The 17,533-nt window shown below is 42.2% G+C and overlaps 2 protein-coding genes across 10 annotated transcripts in view; one reads left to right on the top strand and one right to left on the bottom strand.

Moving 5' to 3' along the window:
* SRGAP2 (SLIT-ROBO Rho GTPase activating protein 2) overlaps positions 1-3,229 on the bottom strand; it is a 234,114-nt gene extending 230,885 nt beyond the window's left edge. For all 7 annotated transcript variants that reach the window (XM_068541600.1, XM_068541602.1, XM_068541601.1 and 4 more), the window contains exons 1-2: positions 3,121-3,229; positions 767-1,375 (exon numbers count right to left, since the gene is read on the bottom strand). In XM_068541600.1, coding sequence (XP_068397701.1) covers positions 767-833 — 67 coding nt within the window. In that variant the 5' untranslated portion in view covers positions 834-1,375; positions 3,121-3,229. The remainder of the gene's footprint in view (positions 1-766; positions 1,376-3,120) is intronic.
* On the top strand, positions 2,787-14,476 carry FAM72A (family with sequence similarity 72 member A). 3 transcript variants are annotated; one of them, XM_068541609.1, is made up of 4 exons: positions 2,787-2,938; positions 7,292-7,369; positions 9,884-10,008; positions 13,344-14,476. In XM_068541609.1, the coding sequence occupies exons 1-4, from the start codon at positions 2,787-2,789 to the stop codon at positions 13,436-13,438; spliced, it is 450 nt and encodes a 149-aa protein (XP_068397710.1). In that variant the 3' UTR covers positions 13,439-14,476. The 3 variants fall into 3 exon arrangements, with proteins under 3 accessions (XP_068397710.1, XP_068397709.1, XP_068397711.1); XM_068541608.1 differs by lacking the exon at positions 2,787-2,938 and adding an exon at positions 3,733-4,888; XM_068541610.1 differs by lacking the exons at positions 2,787-2,938; positions 9,884-10,008 and adding an exon at positions 3,733-4,888.
* Positions 14,477-17,533: the final 3,057 nt, after the last annotated feature.

Raw genomic sequence — 17,533 nt, 5'->3', positions numbered from 1 at the left:
GCAGAGAGGTAAGCAGGCCTTTAAAACCATGTATTCTGGAGCAGAGGACAACACAGAAGGGTTAAACAATTATGTCTTCCCATTCTCCAGACTCTGCACCACCCAGCAACAACCCAACTCCATTCAGGTTTAGGTGAGGGCGGAGACCGGGTGTGAGTGACCTTATTCTTTCTGTTCTCTGATCTCTGAATGCAGACAACCAGAGACCAGGTAGGTACAAGGTGCACCCAAGGTGGCCACAGACTTTCTGTGCCTGATGCCATAGCAAATGTCATGTTTTGATATAGTGCATCAGAAAAAAACCCCGCCTCTCCCAGGGCTCTCCAAATGGTACACCTTCTCAAGGTTGCCTTTCTCTGCCTGGACTCCTCTTCAACCTCTGAAATAAATTCCCAAACACCTGTCAGATTTCAGTTGTCCTTCAAGGAAATCTGACCCAGACACCCAGAGGCAAATTGCCGCCTTTCTCTCTCCAAGAACCTCCTGCCCCTCCCCCCATCCTATTTAGCCTGGGGAAAAGGACTGCCAAAATAATGGCCAGCCCTACAGACAAATCTAAAGCCCACTCTGAAAATTCCTTTCCAGAGCCTGTGGCCCCTGGCATGGCCAATCCCTCGGAGGCTCAGACCATATGAAACCACCTCTGGGGTCAGCCTGCCCCCACCTGCTCCACCCAAAGAAATGAACATCTTGCAAATCAGGGTGGAAATCCATGTCTCAATGGTCTACAGAGAATATGCATTATGCTATTTTTCAAAGCCCTTACCTTTGACCTGAGTATCGTACTCTGCTATAATCTCCTTATCCTTTTTGAATTTGGCTGGAGACGTCATGTTTTCCTTCTTTCTTCCAAATTCGAATTGTGAATTGATAAATCCACGGGAAAAATCCAACCACCGAAATCAATACCTCCAAGATCGCTTCTCCCAAGGGCAGAAGGGGCCCCCCGCGGTGGTCTCCAGCGCTCCGGGGAGCGCGGGCTGCGGGCTGGGCAGGCGGCTACGGCGGACACATGCAGACGGTGGGCGCTGGGGCCGGCGCGGCGGCGGTTGGTTCCTGTGCTAGAGCCCAAGCCGCAGCCTTAGCATTAGCCGGGAGAACTGCAGCGCCCGGAGGCTGGCCTGGGGTCTGACATCAACGACACAGGCGGGGAGTGGAAGTCCTTCCGCACAACATGGTGTGGGGAGCGCGGGGATGTGGACTCGCCCAGCTGGGTCCCCGGGAGGGAGTGGGTGCGTATCGGGGTGCCGGGGGAGGGCTGGGCGTGCTTCGCGGTTTTTTGTTGCACAGCCTCGAAGATGCTGCAAATCAAATCCCAAACGGGAGCCGCAGCAGCGCAGACTGGATCGGAAGTCGTTTGCTCCGGTTCACTTGCCTGTAAATGCAGGGAAAAGAGGAGGGGGCGATCAGCCCCAGCGCAGATCCTAATCGATGCGGGGGTGGGGTAAGGGAAGCCGTTTCCAGGCTGGCCTGGGCCCATTCATCTTAGCCAAACGCCGCCCGGCCCGCAGAGCCCGGCGCAGCGAGGTGGGGAGGAAGGAAGCTCCCTCCGGATTTTGTTTTAAGGCTGAAAGAAAACACTTTGGAGCAGCCGCCTTCGAGGGCTTGGGGTGGGGACTAGCGGCGGGAACGCGGGGCTCCGGGCGGGGACTGCGGCACCTCGGCGACCTCCCGAACCTTGCCAGCGCTGGGCAGCGGCTACCGGAGGGAACCCTCCCGGCCCTGCCTACGATACGGCCCCCGACCCCCGGCTGGGGCAACTCCCTCGACTTAAAAGGGGATCAAAGCCGGGGAGGGACAAGCCACCCGGGCACAACTTTTCTTCCCCTCCGCCCCTCCTCCCAGTTGTTTTGTTTTTGGTTACTAGCTTCTCTTGGCAGCAAAATGTTGGGGGGTGAGGGGGGAGTGATCTGCAGGAAAAAGCCTGCTCGGCACGGGACACATCCAGGAAAACAATGTGGTCGGCAGAAGCAGGAAACGGGTTAGAGGCGAGGGTCGGAGTCGGGAAAACCGGGAAGGCGGGGGGTGGGGGGCGGGGGGGGAGGAAGTCAGCCACCGCCTCTCAAGCCATCCCCAATTGGTCACCCAAGCCCAGAGATCCAAGATACCGCACCCAATCCCCGGCTGGGGGTTGGGGGAAGGTCGTTGAGGGTCGCAGTCCCAGCTCCTCGCACCAGGAGGTACCCGAGGAGATCCCGCTCCGACCCAGGCCCAGGAGGTGGGAGGGACTGGGACGGGAGTGCAGAGCCGGGCGTCTCGCTCCCGGACGCGCCGCAGCGGCGACCCTCCCTCCTTGGCCGCCCCTTTCCCTTTCCGCGCCGGGAGTCTCCCACTTCCCGCGCCTGGAGAAAGGGCCGCACCGAGGGAGGAACAGGGAGCAGAAGAAGCGGCGTGGTGGTTCAGACAGGCAGGAAGCGGGGAGGGGGGTGAGAGGTGGGGTCCTGAGGCTGCACGGGAACCGAGGATAACTGGAGCTTCTGCACACGCTTGATAGGCGAGGAGAGGGCAAAGGGAGGATTACCTTGGGGGTGAGGGGGATGTTAGGAGACTATCGTGGGCCGCGATGTTACATGGAGTACTAGGATATTAGCAACTTTGGGGACCCAGATATAGGTCTGGGAACGGGAGTGCGTGAAGAGGAGCCATTCCGGGCGGGCCGGGGGCTGGGGCAGGGGAAGAGCCCCGGAAGCAGCGCGGAACACCCCTCCTTCTGGGTCCAGGGCTGTAACCCGCCTGTCTGCCAGGACTTGGAGACAGAGGAAGAGAGCAGCCGATGGTTACGGGTGATGCCAACGACGGTTGCCCAAAGGTGGACCAAGGCTGCCAGTGTGCAGAGGACCTGGGGAGGGGGCTGGTTGCGGACTGCGCGGCGGCATGTGAGCCAAGGCAGAGTCCCAGGCAGTACGGTAAAGGGCGGAGATGCAGTCCTAAAGAAGCTGTACTGGGAGATTGGGAGTGGGTCAGGAGGGAGGCGGTCTGAGGGATTTCGGGCGGCAACGCTAAGGAGACGCCGAAAGCAGCATCCGCGCCCTCTCCTTCCCGCCTCTGCCCGGATTTGTTCAGTCAGGGCTCCAGCTCCGCGGCGGGGAAGAAGAAAGGGGAGAGGGAAGGAGCCTTTACCTGGCTCTGACGCGACGGGTCCCGGGCCCCCGGCTCCGCTTCCCACTCAGAGCTCTCCTCCCCTCTCTTCCCCGCCACCCGCGTCTACGCAGATCGGTCCCCCAGTCCCCTGAGGAGCCTCCGCCAACTCCGCAGGACCCCGCCGGGAAGCAGAGCCCACCCCCTTGCCAATCACCGCCCGCTTTCTATCGACCGATGGGGCCTGTAGCCAATAGGAATAGGTGATCCCAAGAGGCTAGGAATGAGGAGGAGGGGCTGGCGAAACTTGGAGGTGTGACTAGCACTACCGAGGCGTGGTCACAGAGTAAGCTCCTCCTCGGGTTGCCGAACCCCAAAGTAGAACTGATGGGCGGGATTAAGATAGAACCAACAACCAAACACATACTTCTGAGAGAAGGCACAACCAATTGGACCGGGGTAGTGAGGAGGGGCGTTGCGGAGAATTTTAGCCAATAAAGAGTAGAGAACGGCGGGGACTGTAGAACGTCTTCCAATGAGAAGTGCGAAGGGCGTGCCTTGCCTCTTTCACTGGGGCGGGAGTAGGGTTCGCCCAAACCTCCCGGAGCAGACCAATGAGATCGGAGGAGGGGCCAAGCTCAGCCAACCAGCAAGCCGAATTTATCTAGGCACCGTTACTGGGGCGGGGCGTAGAGCTCCTGGCCACTAAGATCTCGCCAGGGGCAGGCTCCCGAGCCTTCCAATGCGGGACGTGGGCGAACTCTAGTTCTCCCAATCAGTGCGCAGCGCTGGCAATTCAAACTGACAGCCGGTTGGAAAGGCAGAGAGGGGAAGAGGGAGCAAAAAGCGACGTGTTCAGTGGCAGAGGCACCAACGCCGACGGAGCCCCCAAAGCGACCTCTGCCCCGCCCCACCAACACCACCGCGAGCTCTGGAGCGGCCGCTCGGGAAAGACTTGAGGGGACGTTGGGGGGCACGAAGGAAAGCTGAGGGGAGGGAGTCGCTAGAGGAACGACGCGAGAGCCCGCACGCTGAGGGCTGGGGACTGCCAGGAGAGAAGTGAAGCGGGCGGCCCGCGAAAGAGCAGAGCGGAGGAGGGTCGCGGGAGGATTAAGGAGCACCCGGGATTGCCCGGTGGGAAAAGCTGAGTGGATTTCTGAATCCTGGGGAGAGGAGAAAGATTTCCTAAGAGGACGCGTGGGTAGGGACGCTTAGCCAGCGATCCGAGAGAGAAATTGGAGCGCTCCGAGGGAGGGGCTTAAGGGGGAAGCTTTAGATAAAAGAGCCTGTACGGGAGAAGCTAAGGGAATTGCAAAAGGAGCAGGAGCTAAAGAGTAGAGGATCCTTCAGACTGGAGAAAGGGAAAACTAGAGAAGTTCCCGAGGCACCTTGCAGCCTGCCTCCTCCCCACTTCAAACTCCTCTCCCTTCCCCGAAAGTTAAAGAGAAAGCCAAGGCTGCTGCTTCTCCCCTGTTTCTACTCAATAAATACTACTTTTACCCTCCCACGGGAAAACAGAAAAGAACTCATTTCCTTCTCAATTTTCGGGCTTAGAAAAGATTGAGGCATCGCAATTTGATTTTTAGCTTGGGAGAATCAAACTAGGGAGGGTATTGCTCTATTTTCAAAGTCCCGCACCTCATCCTTCCCCGGACGCCATGTCTACGAGCAGCTGTAGTTTCAATGACCGGCGCGTGTCCATCCTGTGTTGCAAATTCTGTAAACAAGTGCTCAGCTCTAGGGGAATGAAGGCTGTTTTGCTGGCTGACACTGAAATAGACCTTTTCTCTACAGACATCCCTCCTACCAAGTAAGTCATGCTAGTGGCGGGCAACGGTAGCCTTTAACTAGATGGGAAAAGTGTATGGTTTGAACCTCTGGGAGTCAACAAGGAGGTTATCATTTTGGTGTTCCAGCCACTTCCAACAGTCTGATGATCCCCCTGGAGTTTAACTAAGGGGGCAGACTGTCTGGACAAAGTCTGTGGTTTAGCCAGAGTGGTCAGTCCTGATGTAACGCTTCCAGTTCAATTATAGTCATGTGGTCCTTTCAGTTGAATCCCTGGCTACTGTGCCCTGCCCAACCATCCTCTCACTGGATCAATTCCATGACTGAGACGGTAGGTAATTCAAGCAAGATTTTCTGTACTGTTGGAGAAGAGAGGTCATTTAAGTTTTTGATTTTTTGTTACTAAAGTTTTACTCCAAAAAAAATTCCCTAGCTTTCTACCATTTTTTGCAATTGGCATGCTGATTCAGATCCATTGTCCACCTAATTCAGTATTCTCTTCTTATAATCTCCCTCTCTCTCTCTTTCTGAATGAGAGAGACATATAGATTTTTATGGGATGAAACAGGACTTATCCCTCAAATAACACATTTCAATTCAGGTTAGCCAAATTTCAAGTACTCAATAACCATGTTTTGGATAGCACAGGTCTTTGGGTTTTCATTTTTGGTCAGTGGAAAGCTATTGAAGGAGTTTTAACAAGGGAGCACCCATAAAGCTTATTTTAGATATTATGCATTGGTTTGCATACCCAAATCCTTTTAAATTCTGTTTTCAGTCACTACCCACTTTTAGGTGTAGAGTCCTTAAGAATTTGCTTCCTATTTGGAAAAATAGCCATTTTATTTGACTCAAATATACCTTTTTCTAGCTCTAAAAGGTACTTTCTCTTTCTCTAGTCAACATATATGTGCCTTTACATGATTTTCAAGATTTTGCTGTTCATTGAAACTTTATCATTAAAGTGAAAGAGAAATTATCCAAAATGCACATGGACAGCTGTTCTTTGGACACAGAGCCAGAGAAGGCACACTAATAATCAGAATACTTTAAAATGAATTTCATGATAATGATAGAAACTTTTTAAAAAATTAAATATACTCAGAGCTGTGGACTCTTCCTCCCTTGAAATCTTATCTTCATTGGGTTAAGTGTAGTCATGCCTAATGGCAAAGCCAAAGGCCCTCATTTATTGCAAAGATAAATGGGTTATTATAAGTACCTCTGTGCGTGTGTATGTGTTACAAAAAGAAAAAGCACTAGACAATAAATCTAGAACCTACTACTGCAAAGTTTCTGTGATTTATTGTCTAGTGCCTTTTCTTTTTAGTAGCACATACAGAAACAACAATTTTAAATATTAACCCATTCGTCTTTACAATAGCTATGGTAAGTATAAAATAGTCATAAGGTGAGCTCAGATATGTGAATTGTTAAAGGTTAGACCAGAGTCTGGAGTACAATCAGGTCTTTCCTCTTGTCTTCTCTTCCATGTAGGGGTTATAATAGTGATGGATTAATGTGCTAAGATGTATACAAATCAATGAACACATAAGATTTTTTGAATAGAAGGTTTGTCATATTTATAGTGAGCTCACAAATATTAACTTACCCTTGCAAAATACACTATCGTTTTCTTACAGTTTCTCTTAGAGTCTCTTGCAGCTCTTTGAGCCTACAAAATTCATGCTAAATCACAATCAAAAGTACATTTTGTGGCAAGGGTATGAAAAAATGGAACCCTGTGCACTGTTGTGGGAATGTAAAATGGTACCACTACTATGGAAAATAGCGTGGCGATTCCTCAAAAAAATTGAAAATAGAATTACCATATGATCCAGCAATACCACTTTTGGGTATATATCCAAAAGAATTTAATGCAAGATCTAGAAGAAATATTTGCACACCCATGTTCTTAGCAGCATTATTCACAATAATCAAGAGGTAGAAGCAGCCCAAATGTCTCTCAACAAATGAATGAATAAACAAAATGTGGTACATGCATGTAATGAAATATTATCCAGCCTTAAAAGGGAATGATATCCTGCCTGTCACATGCTATAACATGGATGGACCTTGAGGACATTATGCTAAGTGAAATAAGCCAGTCACAAAAAGACAAATACTGTATTATTCCACTTATCTGTGGTATCTAAAGTAGTCAGATTCATAGAAACAGAAAGTAGTGGTGGTTGCCAGGGGCTGGGGGAAGAGGGAAATGGGGAGTTGTTATTTAATGGGTATAGACTTTCAGTTTTGCAAGATGAAAAAGGCTGTAGATTTGTTGCACAAAAAATATGAATACACTTAACACTTATGAACTGTCCACTTAAAAGTGGTTAAATTAGTAAATTTTATGTTATGTGTTTTGCACAACATTTTTTTAACAGTACATTTGACTATCTCTACACTTTTCCCTCTCCAGTGCAGTGGACTTCATTGGAAGATGCTATTTCACTGAAATTTGCAAATGTAAACTGAAGGACATCGCATGTCTAAAATGGTAATGTGTGGCAATATTCCAAATAGCCCTGGGTTTGGGAGATGGATGTTGACACCGAAGCACAGAGAAAGGTTCAGTGGGCTGCATCGAGCACTGGTTATCACCCATGCAATGAACCATTGAAAAACCATTTGTTACTTAGAACTGTTTTTCAAAAGGGTCTTATGACACTTTACCTTTGTATGTGATTTTACAATTTTTCAAAGTGCATTAGCAAATATCTGCTTTAACTTTCAGAAAATGGCAATGTAGTTTAGAGGGAAAAAAAAAAAAACGCTTGGATTTACAGTCATAAAAATCAGGCTTGAGCCCTGGCCCTACCCTTATTCTCTTGTTGTCTTGACTAAACTTCTTAAATCTCTAAACCTCTGAACCTCTGTTTCCTTATTTAATTTATATCTTAAGAAGACAGGTATCTTCTTAAGATAGATAGGTATCTTCTTAAGATAGAAATTAAAATATCTTTTGTGTTTACGTTACAGAGTTGTTGTAAAGATCAAGTGAATTATGAATGTTAAAAGGCTTAGTAAACTATAAAGTACAACTCAGAGGTCCTACCATATGCGAGTCACTGTTATAGAGGCTGGAAATCTGGCAATAAAGAAGACAAAGTCATAGGCCTTTGGACATTATATTCCAGTAGGAAGACAATCGATCAGTAAGATATTTAAATAAATAAGATCTTAAATAGGGTGGGAAGTACTCCAAAGGAAATAATAATAATAAATGACAGAGAATAATAGAGCTTGAGAGAGTGATAAGAGCTATTTTAGATAGCATGGTCAGGGAAGCCTCCTCATGAGAAGGTAACACTGGAGTTGAATCCTAAAAGATGAGATAGGGAGGAGCCAGAGGAAGAATGTTCTAGGCAGAGGGAACAGCCAGGGCAGAGAACCCAAGGCAAAGAAGAACATGTTCAAGGAATAGAAAAGACAATGGCCAGTGTGGCTGAGAGATTGTGAACATCAGGTGAGAGTAGTATGGGTAGATTAACGATGCAGTCAGAACCCAGATAATCTAGAGCAGCGCCATCCAATAGATGTGTGCAAGCCACATATGTAATTTAAAAATTTCGAGTAACTACATTTTACAAAGTGAAAAGAAACAGGTGAAATTAATTTTAATTGTATATTTTACTTAATCTAATAGATTCAAAAAATTGTCATTTCAACATATAACCAACATAAAAAATTATTAATGAAATATTTTACATTCTTATTTTTTATTCTTAGTCTTTGAAACCTAGTGTATTTTTATACTTTCAGCACATTTCAATTCACGCTAGCCAAATTTCAAGTACTCAATAGCCATGTTTTGGGTAGCACAGATCTAAACCTTGGTAGGAAGGGTCTTTGGGTTTTCAATTTTGGCGAGTGGACAGCTATTGAAGGAGTTTTAACAAGGGAGCAGAATCATCTGAAGTGTCCCTAGTAGAAAGCTCCATGAGAACAAGGACTTTACTCCTAGCACCTAGAACAGTACCTGACACATAACAGATGCTCTGTAAACATTAGCTGAATGAGTGAATGAATGGATGAATACAGGTGGTAATTAAAGCCGTAGAATTTAGTCTTGCAATATAGCCTTATAAATAACTGTCAGTCCTAATCCAAGAACATCTTTTGTTTTCATTTGTTTGCCTTTCAAGCCGATTATGATTAGAAGACATGTTTTAGGTGGGCTGGTACCTTTTATAGTATTTTTTGTAGGGCCTCACAAAAATGACTGACTCACATCTCACAGGGGAGGAACAAGCTATAATAGGAATTTTTACAACTCAAGGTGTAAGCAGTTCATGTGGTCATTAAAAACAAAAACAAAAAAACTTCTAGCTAAAATGTTCCCTGTATATTCATTCTATTTAATAGTGACCAGATAGGAAAAAAACCTATGGAAGAGTGAGTTATTTCTAATCAGAAGGATAACCCTGGAGACAGTAAAAACTTTTGCAACTTTCTCTAGAAGCTATGGATTTGCTTCATTTCTGAATTCCTTCAAAAACACTGAGACTAAAATTAGATCAGCCAGCTTGTGTTCGGTTTTCATGGGCTCATGCTGTCTTCCAACTCTTCCATCTGTTGAAACAGTTTTTAGGTGCTGGCATGGACCTGCAACATATAAGAACCCAACTTGCCACAGTCCTGGGGAGAGCAAAAACCTTTTATCCACAGGTCTGAGTTTATTTAAAATGTATTTTGTCTATACAGCCCATCAATTTTGGACAAATCACAACCTTATGTCATTTAGAAACTAGCTTCTGAAGGGGGAATGCATAAACAATACTAGCAAAGAAACAGAATATGTTACTCTTATTTCACTTAAAGACTGTTTTCCCACTTGGCAGTAGAACTGTAACCATTATCAGAGTAACTCCCATCCCAAAGATCCCAGCAATAGAGGGTGTTAGGAGAAAATGAGATCTTTATATGGTCTGTCTGTTTACATTAGCACATAAAAATGCTTACATGGTCAGCTATTACCTTGTATCTAATAATATTTACTTTCTCTTTTTAGTGGGAACATTGTAGGTTATCATGTGATTGTTCCATGTTGTTCCTGCCTTCTTTCCTGCAACAATGGACACTTTTGGATGTTTCACAGCCAGGCCGTTTATGGTATTAACAGACTAGACTCTACTGGTAAGAAACAACAGACTCAGACATTCCTCTAACTTTTGTCTACCAAGACTTGAGTGAACCTCTCCATAGATCATTTCAGGATCCCCTCTGAGACTTTCTCACCTGGGTTGGATCCACTAGAGTGAAACTTCAATCCTTTTATCCCAAACATTTACTTACAGAAACTACTAGCCAAAATTCATTGCATTTCTATTTCCATCATCATATTTAGGAGCCTCAAACTTGGCTGGATTCCTTGGCCTTTTAAAATTAATACTTTAATTGCTCTAAATTTCTGCCTTGATATATAATATGGCTCCAGAGAATTTTGGAAGAATTTAGATTTGATAGTCAATTGTGTGTATGGGTCTGTGTGTGTGTGTGTGTGTGTGTGTGTCTAAGAAAAGGGAGGAGGGGAGGCTAGGGTCATGGGGAGCTGGGAGGAAGGAAAACTAGGTAACCTCTGTATTTGGTAATGTTGTTTCAGGATAAAAATAGCCATTTTGACATCTATATTGATAAATTATGATGAAATTTCAGACAAGGGAAATATTTAATACCAATATGTTTTACTGATTATTTAGTAGAAAAATACACAACCTATTCTTAAAAGATATTTACATAATATATTTTATATTGTCTGGAGCCTTTCAGTTTTGTTATAGGATACATGTTCTCAATGTCTAATATCTGCTTACACAGAATACGAAGTTGACTTTAATACGAAGTTGACTTTTAGTGGGACTTTTTTAGGGAACTAAAGTTTACAGAACTTTAGTATACAGAACAAGTTTAAAGAACTTGACAATCCAAGTTGGCACTAACATTCTCAGGTTTTTAAATGTATGTCTTAGTCTTCTTCAGAACTTAAAATATACTTCTTTTTTGAAGTATGATTTGCCTTCACAGACTAAGAGATCATGAGTTGTAAGCTAGGTTGTCAGTGTCTTTAAACTCTCCAATTATGCTTGGGTTTTTATAGACTCTAACTTTTTTTTTTAATCACCTGGCGTTCAGTTGTGGCTTTCAACCCATCATTTGGAGGCCTTAATTTAAGACTCTAGTATGTTAAGAAGGCCATTTTTGAGCAAGGACTTATCTGAACCCCCCTAAGTGAGATATAGCTTCCTAATTTAGGCCTCCGGTTTTATATTTGTGTTGCTCATGGGACACATTAAAGGAAGTTTCTGCTTTGATACTATTTTTCCTGCTTCATAGAATTCAAAACACAGGGTGGAGGTTTTTCAATTTTGATTTACTTTTTAATATTGGTCAATTTTTCAAAGATAAAAGCCCAGCATTCTTCCATTTGCACTGAATCTAATCCATGAGAAACAGATGTATCGCAGGATTTCCTTCCTCCCTTCTTAACAGAGAAAGGAAGGTGCTGCTTCTGTCAGATCCCGTCTCTTAGTTTATTTTTTCTCCTTTGAACCAATTGTGCTGAGCCACTCATGTCTCCGAGTATCGACTCCAAGAATATCAAACTTCTCCTTTGTAACCCTAATATTATGATTTGAAGGAAGATTTTTCTAGATGCTTCGTATAAAACAGGATTTCTCATGGCATTGGAACTGTACTTGAATCACCTGAATCAGCAGCATCAAAGGAATACGTACACAAGCTTTATAAAATTCTAGAATGTTTAGACTGAAAGGGCCCCAGGAAGTCTATGTTCTAGGTTAGCCTTCACGTGTAGACCTGATTTCCTGAGACTCTCCTGTGGAGGCTTGGGAAACCTCAGTTCAGATTCCATGGGACTGGCAAATGCCCTCAAAGGAAAGTTGTCTTCAGCTCTCCATTCACCTTTATGGGTTCTAATTCTCCCTTAGATTTCTGCCTAGTGATTCCTTACTATCCTGTCATCTCTTCAAAAGCAGAACATCATCCATTCTCCGGGGAAAAGAAGTGTTTTTTATTGAAAACAATTCAAACATACAAAAAAGTTACAGAAAATAATATGATAGACATCAATATGCATCAAATAGATGCTAATTTCTTGCCTGATTAAACTCCAGTATCTCACCCAAGAGAGACAGCTCATTGTTTCTGCTATTTTAATAATGCAACAGTGTGCATCCTTATACATGTCTCCTTGGGCACCTGTGCAAAATAGGCAGTTAGAGGAAAGGATGAGTGATGGGCCATATGTAAGATATATATATTTTTTTGTTTTTAATTCACACAATGGAATGCCCAACAGAAATAAGAGATGAGCTAAATCTACACATATGGACAGGCAAATCTCAAAAACATAATGTTGAATGAAAAAAGCAAATTAGAAGAGATACATATAATAGCATACTATAAAAAATTTATATACACAAAACAATAATATATATTGCCTGTGGTTATATACATTTGTAGTAAAAGTAGTAAAAAGATCCATGGTGTACTGTTAGTGGTGGAAACTGGATTCAAACCAAATCTCCAAACCCTGGCTCATTCTATTCCACCATGTGACCACTATCTTAGTATGTGTGGAGTGGATACCCAGAGTTGCTGAGTCTTCCCTGTGCCCACACTGACAACTGGACAGCTTGAGATTTGCTTTCTTATTGGCTCTCCAAGAGGTCAATTAATAATGGTATTTTTTTTCAATTTAGTGCTTTCAAGTTATAGTACGTGCCCATAATAAACCATCTCATTATCCTCTACCATATATGTGGTCTTGTATCGTATACCAGTGCTGGATTCTTTAATATGATATTTGACTGTTCTTTCATAATGAGGCTTTAGACTGTCATTTTGCTTATTGTACTGACAGCTACAACCTGGTCCTAAAGTTTATAGTTTTACCTTGACAGCCTCTAGCCTAAAACCCATGTATATCAAGGATTACTGTTCATATTATAACTGGCTCCAAAACCCTGCTTTTTTTAACCAGAAGAAAGGCACCAGTGACTTCCATACTTGTTGAGGAGATAAGGAGACTTATTCAGGCCTTTCCCATGCACCCTCCAAGAGAAATGTAATCTAGAAAGATGTTGTGAGATCTCCATTCTTAAAAATCATTAAAATAGATTTGAAAATTCTCAGTGTAGAGTGATTATGGCATAATGTAGCTGGAGGCAAGGTTTGAGGAAATGGACTCCTGAGATCTTTTTGAATTCCAAGATTCTAGAGTTCAAGCCCTTAATTAAAAGTGTTTAAAGAATGATTATATTCTAGATGTTGGATAATTTTAATATCTAGGTATCGATCATGCTATTTGTGGTTCATTCTTTAATAGCTTTTCTCTTAACTGCTAACACTGTGATTTAATATAAGAATGTTAACATATAAGGTTTTATATATCATGTTCTGAGTTGTAACAGTAGTCAGCACCAAATAATTTTATGAGCTTTTCTTTTCAGGTGTAAACTTCCTACTTTGGGGCAACTTGCCAGAGGTAGAAGAGAGTACAGATGAAGACATGTCAGATATCTCAGCAGAGGAATGTATTAGATGAATAGAATTATAATAGATATAATATTTAAACTTTTTCCTATGTAAAAAATATATTAATGGACCAATTCAAAAATTGTTAGTAAGGATTTGCCAGTGATTTATTTTTTTGGAAAACAAAAATGGGGCATTTGTTGATTTATTTATTTTCTGTCTCAAATTAATTACCTGAGTTTACTGAACCAATGTAGTCCTTTTCTTCTACTTCTGCTTCTACTTCTACCCTTCCTCTCTCCATCCCTCTTCCCAGTATAGGTGTACTCTTAAATTCAGATAGTAGAAGAATCTTTCATGTGTCACTCAACTATCTCCCAATCTGGGGACGGTTTTCTTACAACTAGATGCCAGATGCTATTAATTTTACATTCGAATAAGGGGCATTAGTATCCACACATATATCACCATGCTTATATCCATGCATAAATCTATGCATATAACCATGCATATAAGCATGTATATATGTGTGAAGCACAGCTGGGAATTAAAGCTTAACAGGGACTTTTTAAAAATAGGCTGTTAGGTTTCCATGGGTACTGGTTATCATATGTTATATTGGTGATAACTATGTTAATATGGAACACGACTTTGTGAATGTATGGGGAAATCCTCTTGATTCCTCAGCATGATTTTAGATAAATGAATTTGCCAGGAAATTATCAATATATACTGTTTACTAATATTATTTATTTACATTCTTCTAAAGTCATATGGATATTGTATTATGAAAGCCAGATAACCTCCATCTTTAAGTTTTCCCATTCTCCAGGGCTTTCTCTGTGAATAGCAAATTTTAGATGAGTAGTCTCAGTCCTAACCCTTAAATAGAAAAAAATTAAAGAAGTGGTTTGCTTAAGCCATTGTACATTATAAAGAAGGTTTTTTAAATTTTGTTTTGCTTTGTTTTGTTTTGTTTATCTGCATTCAGAGCCACACAGGAATAAGAAACTGGGATAATGTTGGATTCTTGTTTTATGAAAAGCTAAAAATCAATGTATCACCTTAACTAATATTTTAACCAAAGGCATTTTGTCAATAGTAATACCAAAACAGAGCAAGTTACAGTTTTGTAAATAAAGTTTTGTTCTAAAAATGATCAGCCTTCCTTTAATTTTTAATTTTAGCCACTTTTCTTACCTAAAAATATAGAGAAAAATATTTCTTATTGTACCTACTTTTCTTACCTAGAAACATAAAAGTATAGAATATAAGAGGTAACATTTATTGCATGCTTACCATGTACCAGTAAGTGCTTTACACATTTAATTCACTTACTCCACACAAGGAACCCATGAGAGGTAGGTATCATTATTATTTCTTTTTTACTGATAAGACAGGTGAGGCATAAAGAGGTTAAGAAGCTTGTCTAAAGTCACATAACCAGTCAGAGGCGTGGCCTGATTCAAACTCAGACAGACAGACTGACTCCAGAGCTCCTGTGCTTAATCATTATGCTGTACCCCCTGAGCACCTTCAGACATGAATCAGCTATGATTTTATTTAGCTGGGACACATGCTGGGTAACAACTACCTTGTTACGTGGTCTAGGTGAGGGCCTCAGTGACTGATTTTAAGGTTAAACAAACTCACTGGATCTTACGGTAAAACTGACCTGTGGGCACTGACAGGATCATTTGCTGCATAAAGATGGAAGATAAAAGATGCTTCAGGAAATGCTGTTACTAGTACTGGAAAACTTTTCCAAAAGTCTTTCACCCTGACTATCAGCACTGACAGAAGGTACCCAAAAGAACCAAAGGGATGAGTGTGGAACAATTTGGTTTGGATTTGGGTTTTTTTTTTCTTTAAACTCTCTTAAAGACTCTGGAACAAGGTGGCATAATGGATAAGATAAAAAATAAATTGATACTACATTATATACTTCTTCGGTTAACTTGTTCAGTTAAAGAAGAAGAGTTTAATGCTAGAGTAGACAATGTGGCAAGTTTGGAATTCAACACAGTTCATCTGGTTTCTGTTCTGCTCAGGCCTTCAAATGCTATGGTTGACGGAGGAGCTTTTTGAAGAGCAAAGCCAGACAGGGGTTCACTGATTGAAGCAAACCCCAAATGTGATCCCACCCCAGCTGGAGAGTATTTCAAATGACTCAGCTACCTTTTGGCTAACCGGGTTATGGGAAGGCCAGTTCTAAGCCAAAAATGGATTAATAATGTTTTATCTAGAGAAATACATTCATGATGCTGTTTTTTAAATAAAAGTAAATTACACGCTCTCTGGTAAGAGCAAAGGCAAAATCTCATATGTGGATTTAGCATACACTTTCTAGTCCTAACATAATTCCCAGGCCTAGAAAATCTATTTATGCTTTGGTCTTCTAATATTTGACTCAATTGAACAAAACTATATTGTGTCCTATGGTGTGCCAAGAATTGCACAATGACAGGCTCACGATTGCCCATATAGAGTATTCAGTAAGTTTGGGAGAGGATAGAACCCTATGAGTCTACTTAATGAGTGGGATGCTTCCAGTTCAATGACTCGATAGACAAAAGAACAATCATTCTGAGTAGTAGGAGAGAACAGAAGTTAAGAAAGCTACAGAGAAGAAATCATACTTGAGACAGGCTTTGAAGTCTGTTAGGGGCTTGCCAGCTGGGATGAGAGTTCTGAGCAGAGAGAATAGTGTAAACAAGTGGACTGGAGTTTAAAAGTATCTGGTTTATTTGGTAAATTATTAGTGGTCCCCTATACCTTCCACGATATGTAATAAGAATTAATTAGAAGATGAAGGTGCTAAGGAAAGTTGGGATCACGTTATGAAGACTATTCTATGCCATCGTAAGTTTAGACTTGATCCAGTAGCAATGTAGAGTTATTGAGGTTTTTAATCAGGGGAATAAAATGATCAGATTTAGGGTGATAGTGCTGATGGTAAAAAGTAATTTAGTGTTCCTAGTTTCCTTTCTTTGATGCACTCAACAACTTGACCATGGAAATTATATTTGTTGCCTTTACCCTAAGAACATATATAAGTTTTTAAGTTCCCTGAATTTCTTGTCTTTCTTGAAACATCTGGTCTGCAGTGGGGCACTGCCTTTCTTCCCCTCTTCCATCTTGTCATTCCTGAAGTTCAAGGAAGGGGCGGTGAGTCATCAGCTCACCCACTATGGCTTTTTTTGCTTTTTTATCTTTTTCCTCAAGTCAGTTTCTCAGCCTCAGACTCAGGCTCTGGTGAGGCATCTTGGGTGGGGCATAATCTTAAAGCCATAATATTCTGAGTAATCCCTGGCTCTGAAAACCAGGTCTTTAAATACTGCTAATCTAGGAAGTTTACCCGGCAAAGAACTGCTCTTTTGACCTCTGAGTCACATGTGACTGATAAAGAATAACCTATTTTACTTTTCTTTGGTGAGGGGGAAGCCACCATAATACATAAATCATGGTATATAAAATGACTAATAATTAGAACAAAAATGGGGAGTGGGAAAAGGTAGGAGAGGATATGGATTAAATATGCTTGCTTCAGTGGTGAATTACTTGATGAAGGCTTTCTCTATTCTAACATTCATGCTTATAAGAGGAAATAGTTTCTTTTTCTGCCTTTTTTTAAAACTTTAAAAGCAGCCTAAACCAGTTTCTTTCTTGCCTGGTATTGAGTGTATGCCAAATCTACCCTAAACTGCACAGATGGAAAAAATTAGTCTATGTCTGTGGTACCTCTGGGGTTGAATATTTTTAGTACTTAAATCTTTAGCTAAAGATTCTTTCTTCCAAGACTCTCATAGAATCATTTGATTGTCATCCAATGGATAAACTTACTGAGATAAAAATTAATAATACCATGTGTTGTATATCCCTATATATTTTATTGGGAGCGTTCATACACACTTTAATTTAATCCTCAGAATAACCTTGGGAGTTACATTTTACAAATCGAGAAAGAAAACCTTGGTATCAGCACCCAGAGAGTTAGAAGAATTTAAACTTAAATCTTGGTCTTCTCATCTTAGTTTAGGGGTTTTTTCCTACCTCCCTAACCTATCTTAAACCTGAGGTCTGTTTTTCCCTCACTAGCTATAAAACTTAGGACAAATTCTCTTTCACTTTTAGCCTCAAAACCTAGCTACTTTCATTAATTAAT

The sequence above is a fragment of the Eschrichtius robustus genome, chromosome 3, assembly GCF_028021215.1.
Source record: "Eschrichtius robustus isolate mEscRob2 chromosome 3, mEscRob2.pri, whole genome shotgun sequence".
In the NCBI taxonomy this organism is placed as follows: domain Eukaryota; kingdom Metazoa; phylum Chordata; class Mammalia; order Artiodactyla; family Eschrichtiidae; genus Eschrichtius; species Eschrichtius robustus.
This window is presented reverse-complemented; position numbering and strand designations above follow the sequence as displayed.

Excerpts from the sequence above, each read along its gene's own strand:
- FAM72A (XM_068541609.1), top strand. The coding sequence starts at position 2,787 with ATGCCAACGACGGTTGCCCAAAGGTGGACCAAGGCTGCCAGTGTGCAG. Across the intron at positions 2,939-7,291 it reads GATGCAGTCCTAAAGAAGCT|TGCAGTGGACTTCATTGGAA; the intron begins GTACTGGGAGAT and ends TTCCCTCTCCAG. Across the intron at positions 7,370-9,883 it reads GACATCGCATGTCTAAAATG|TGGGAACATTGTAGGTTATC; the intron begins GTAATGTGTGGC and ends TTCTCTTTTTAG.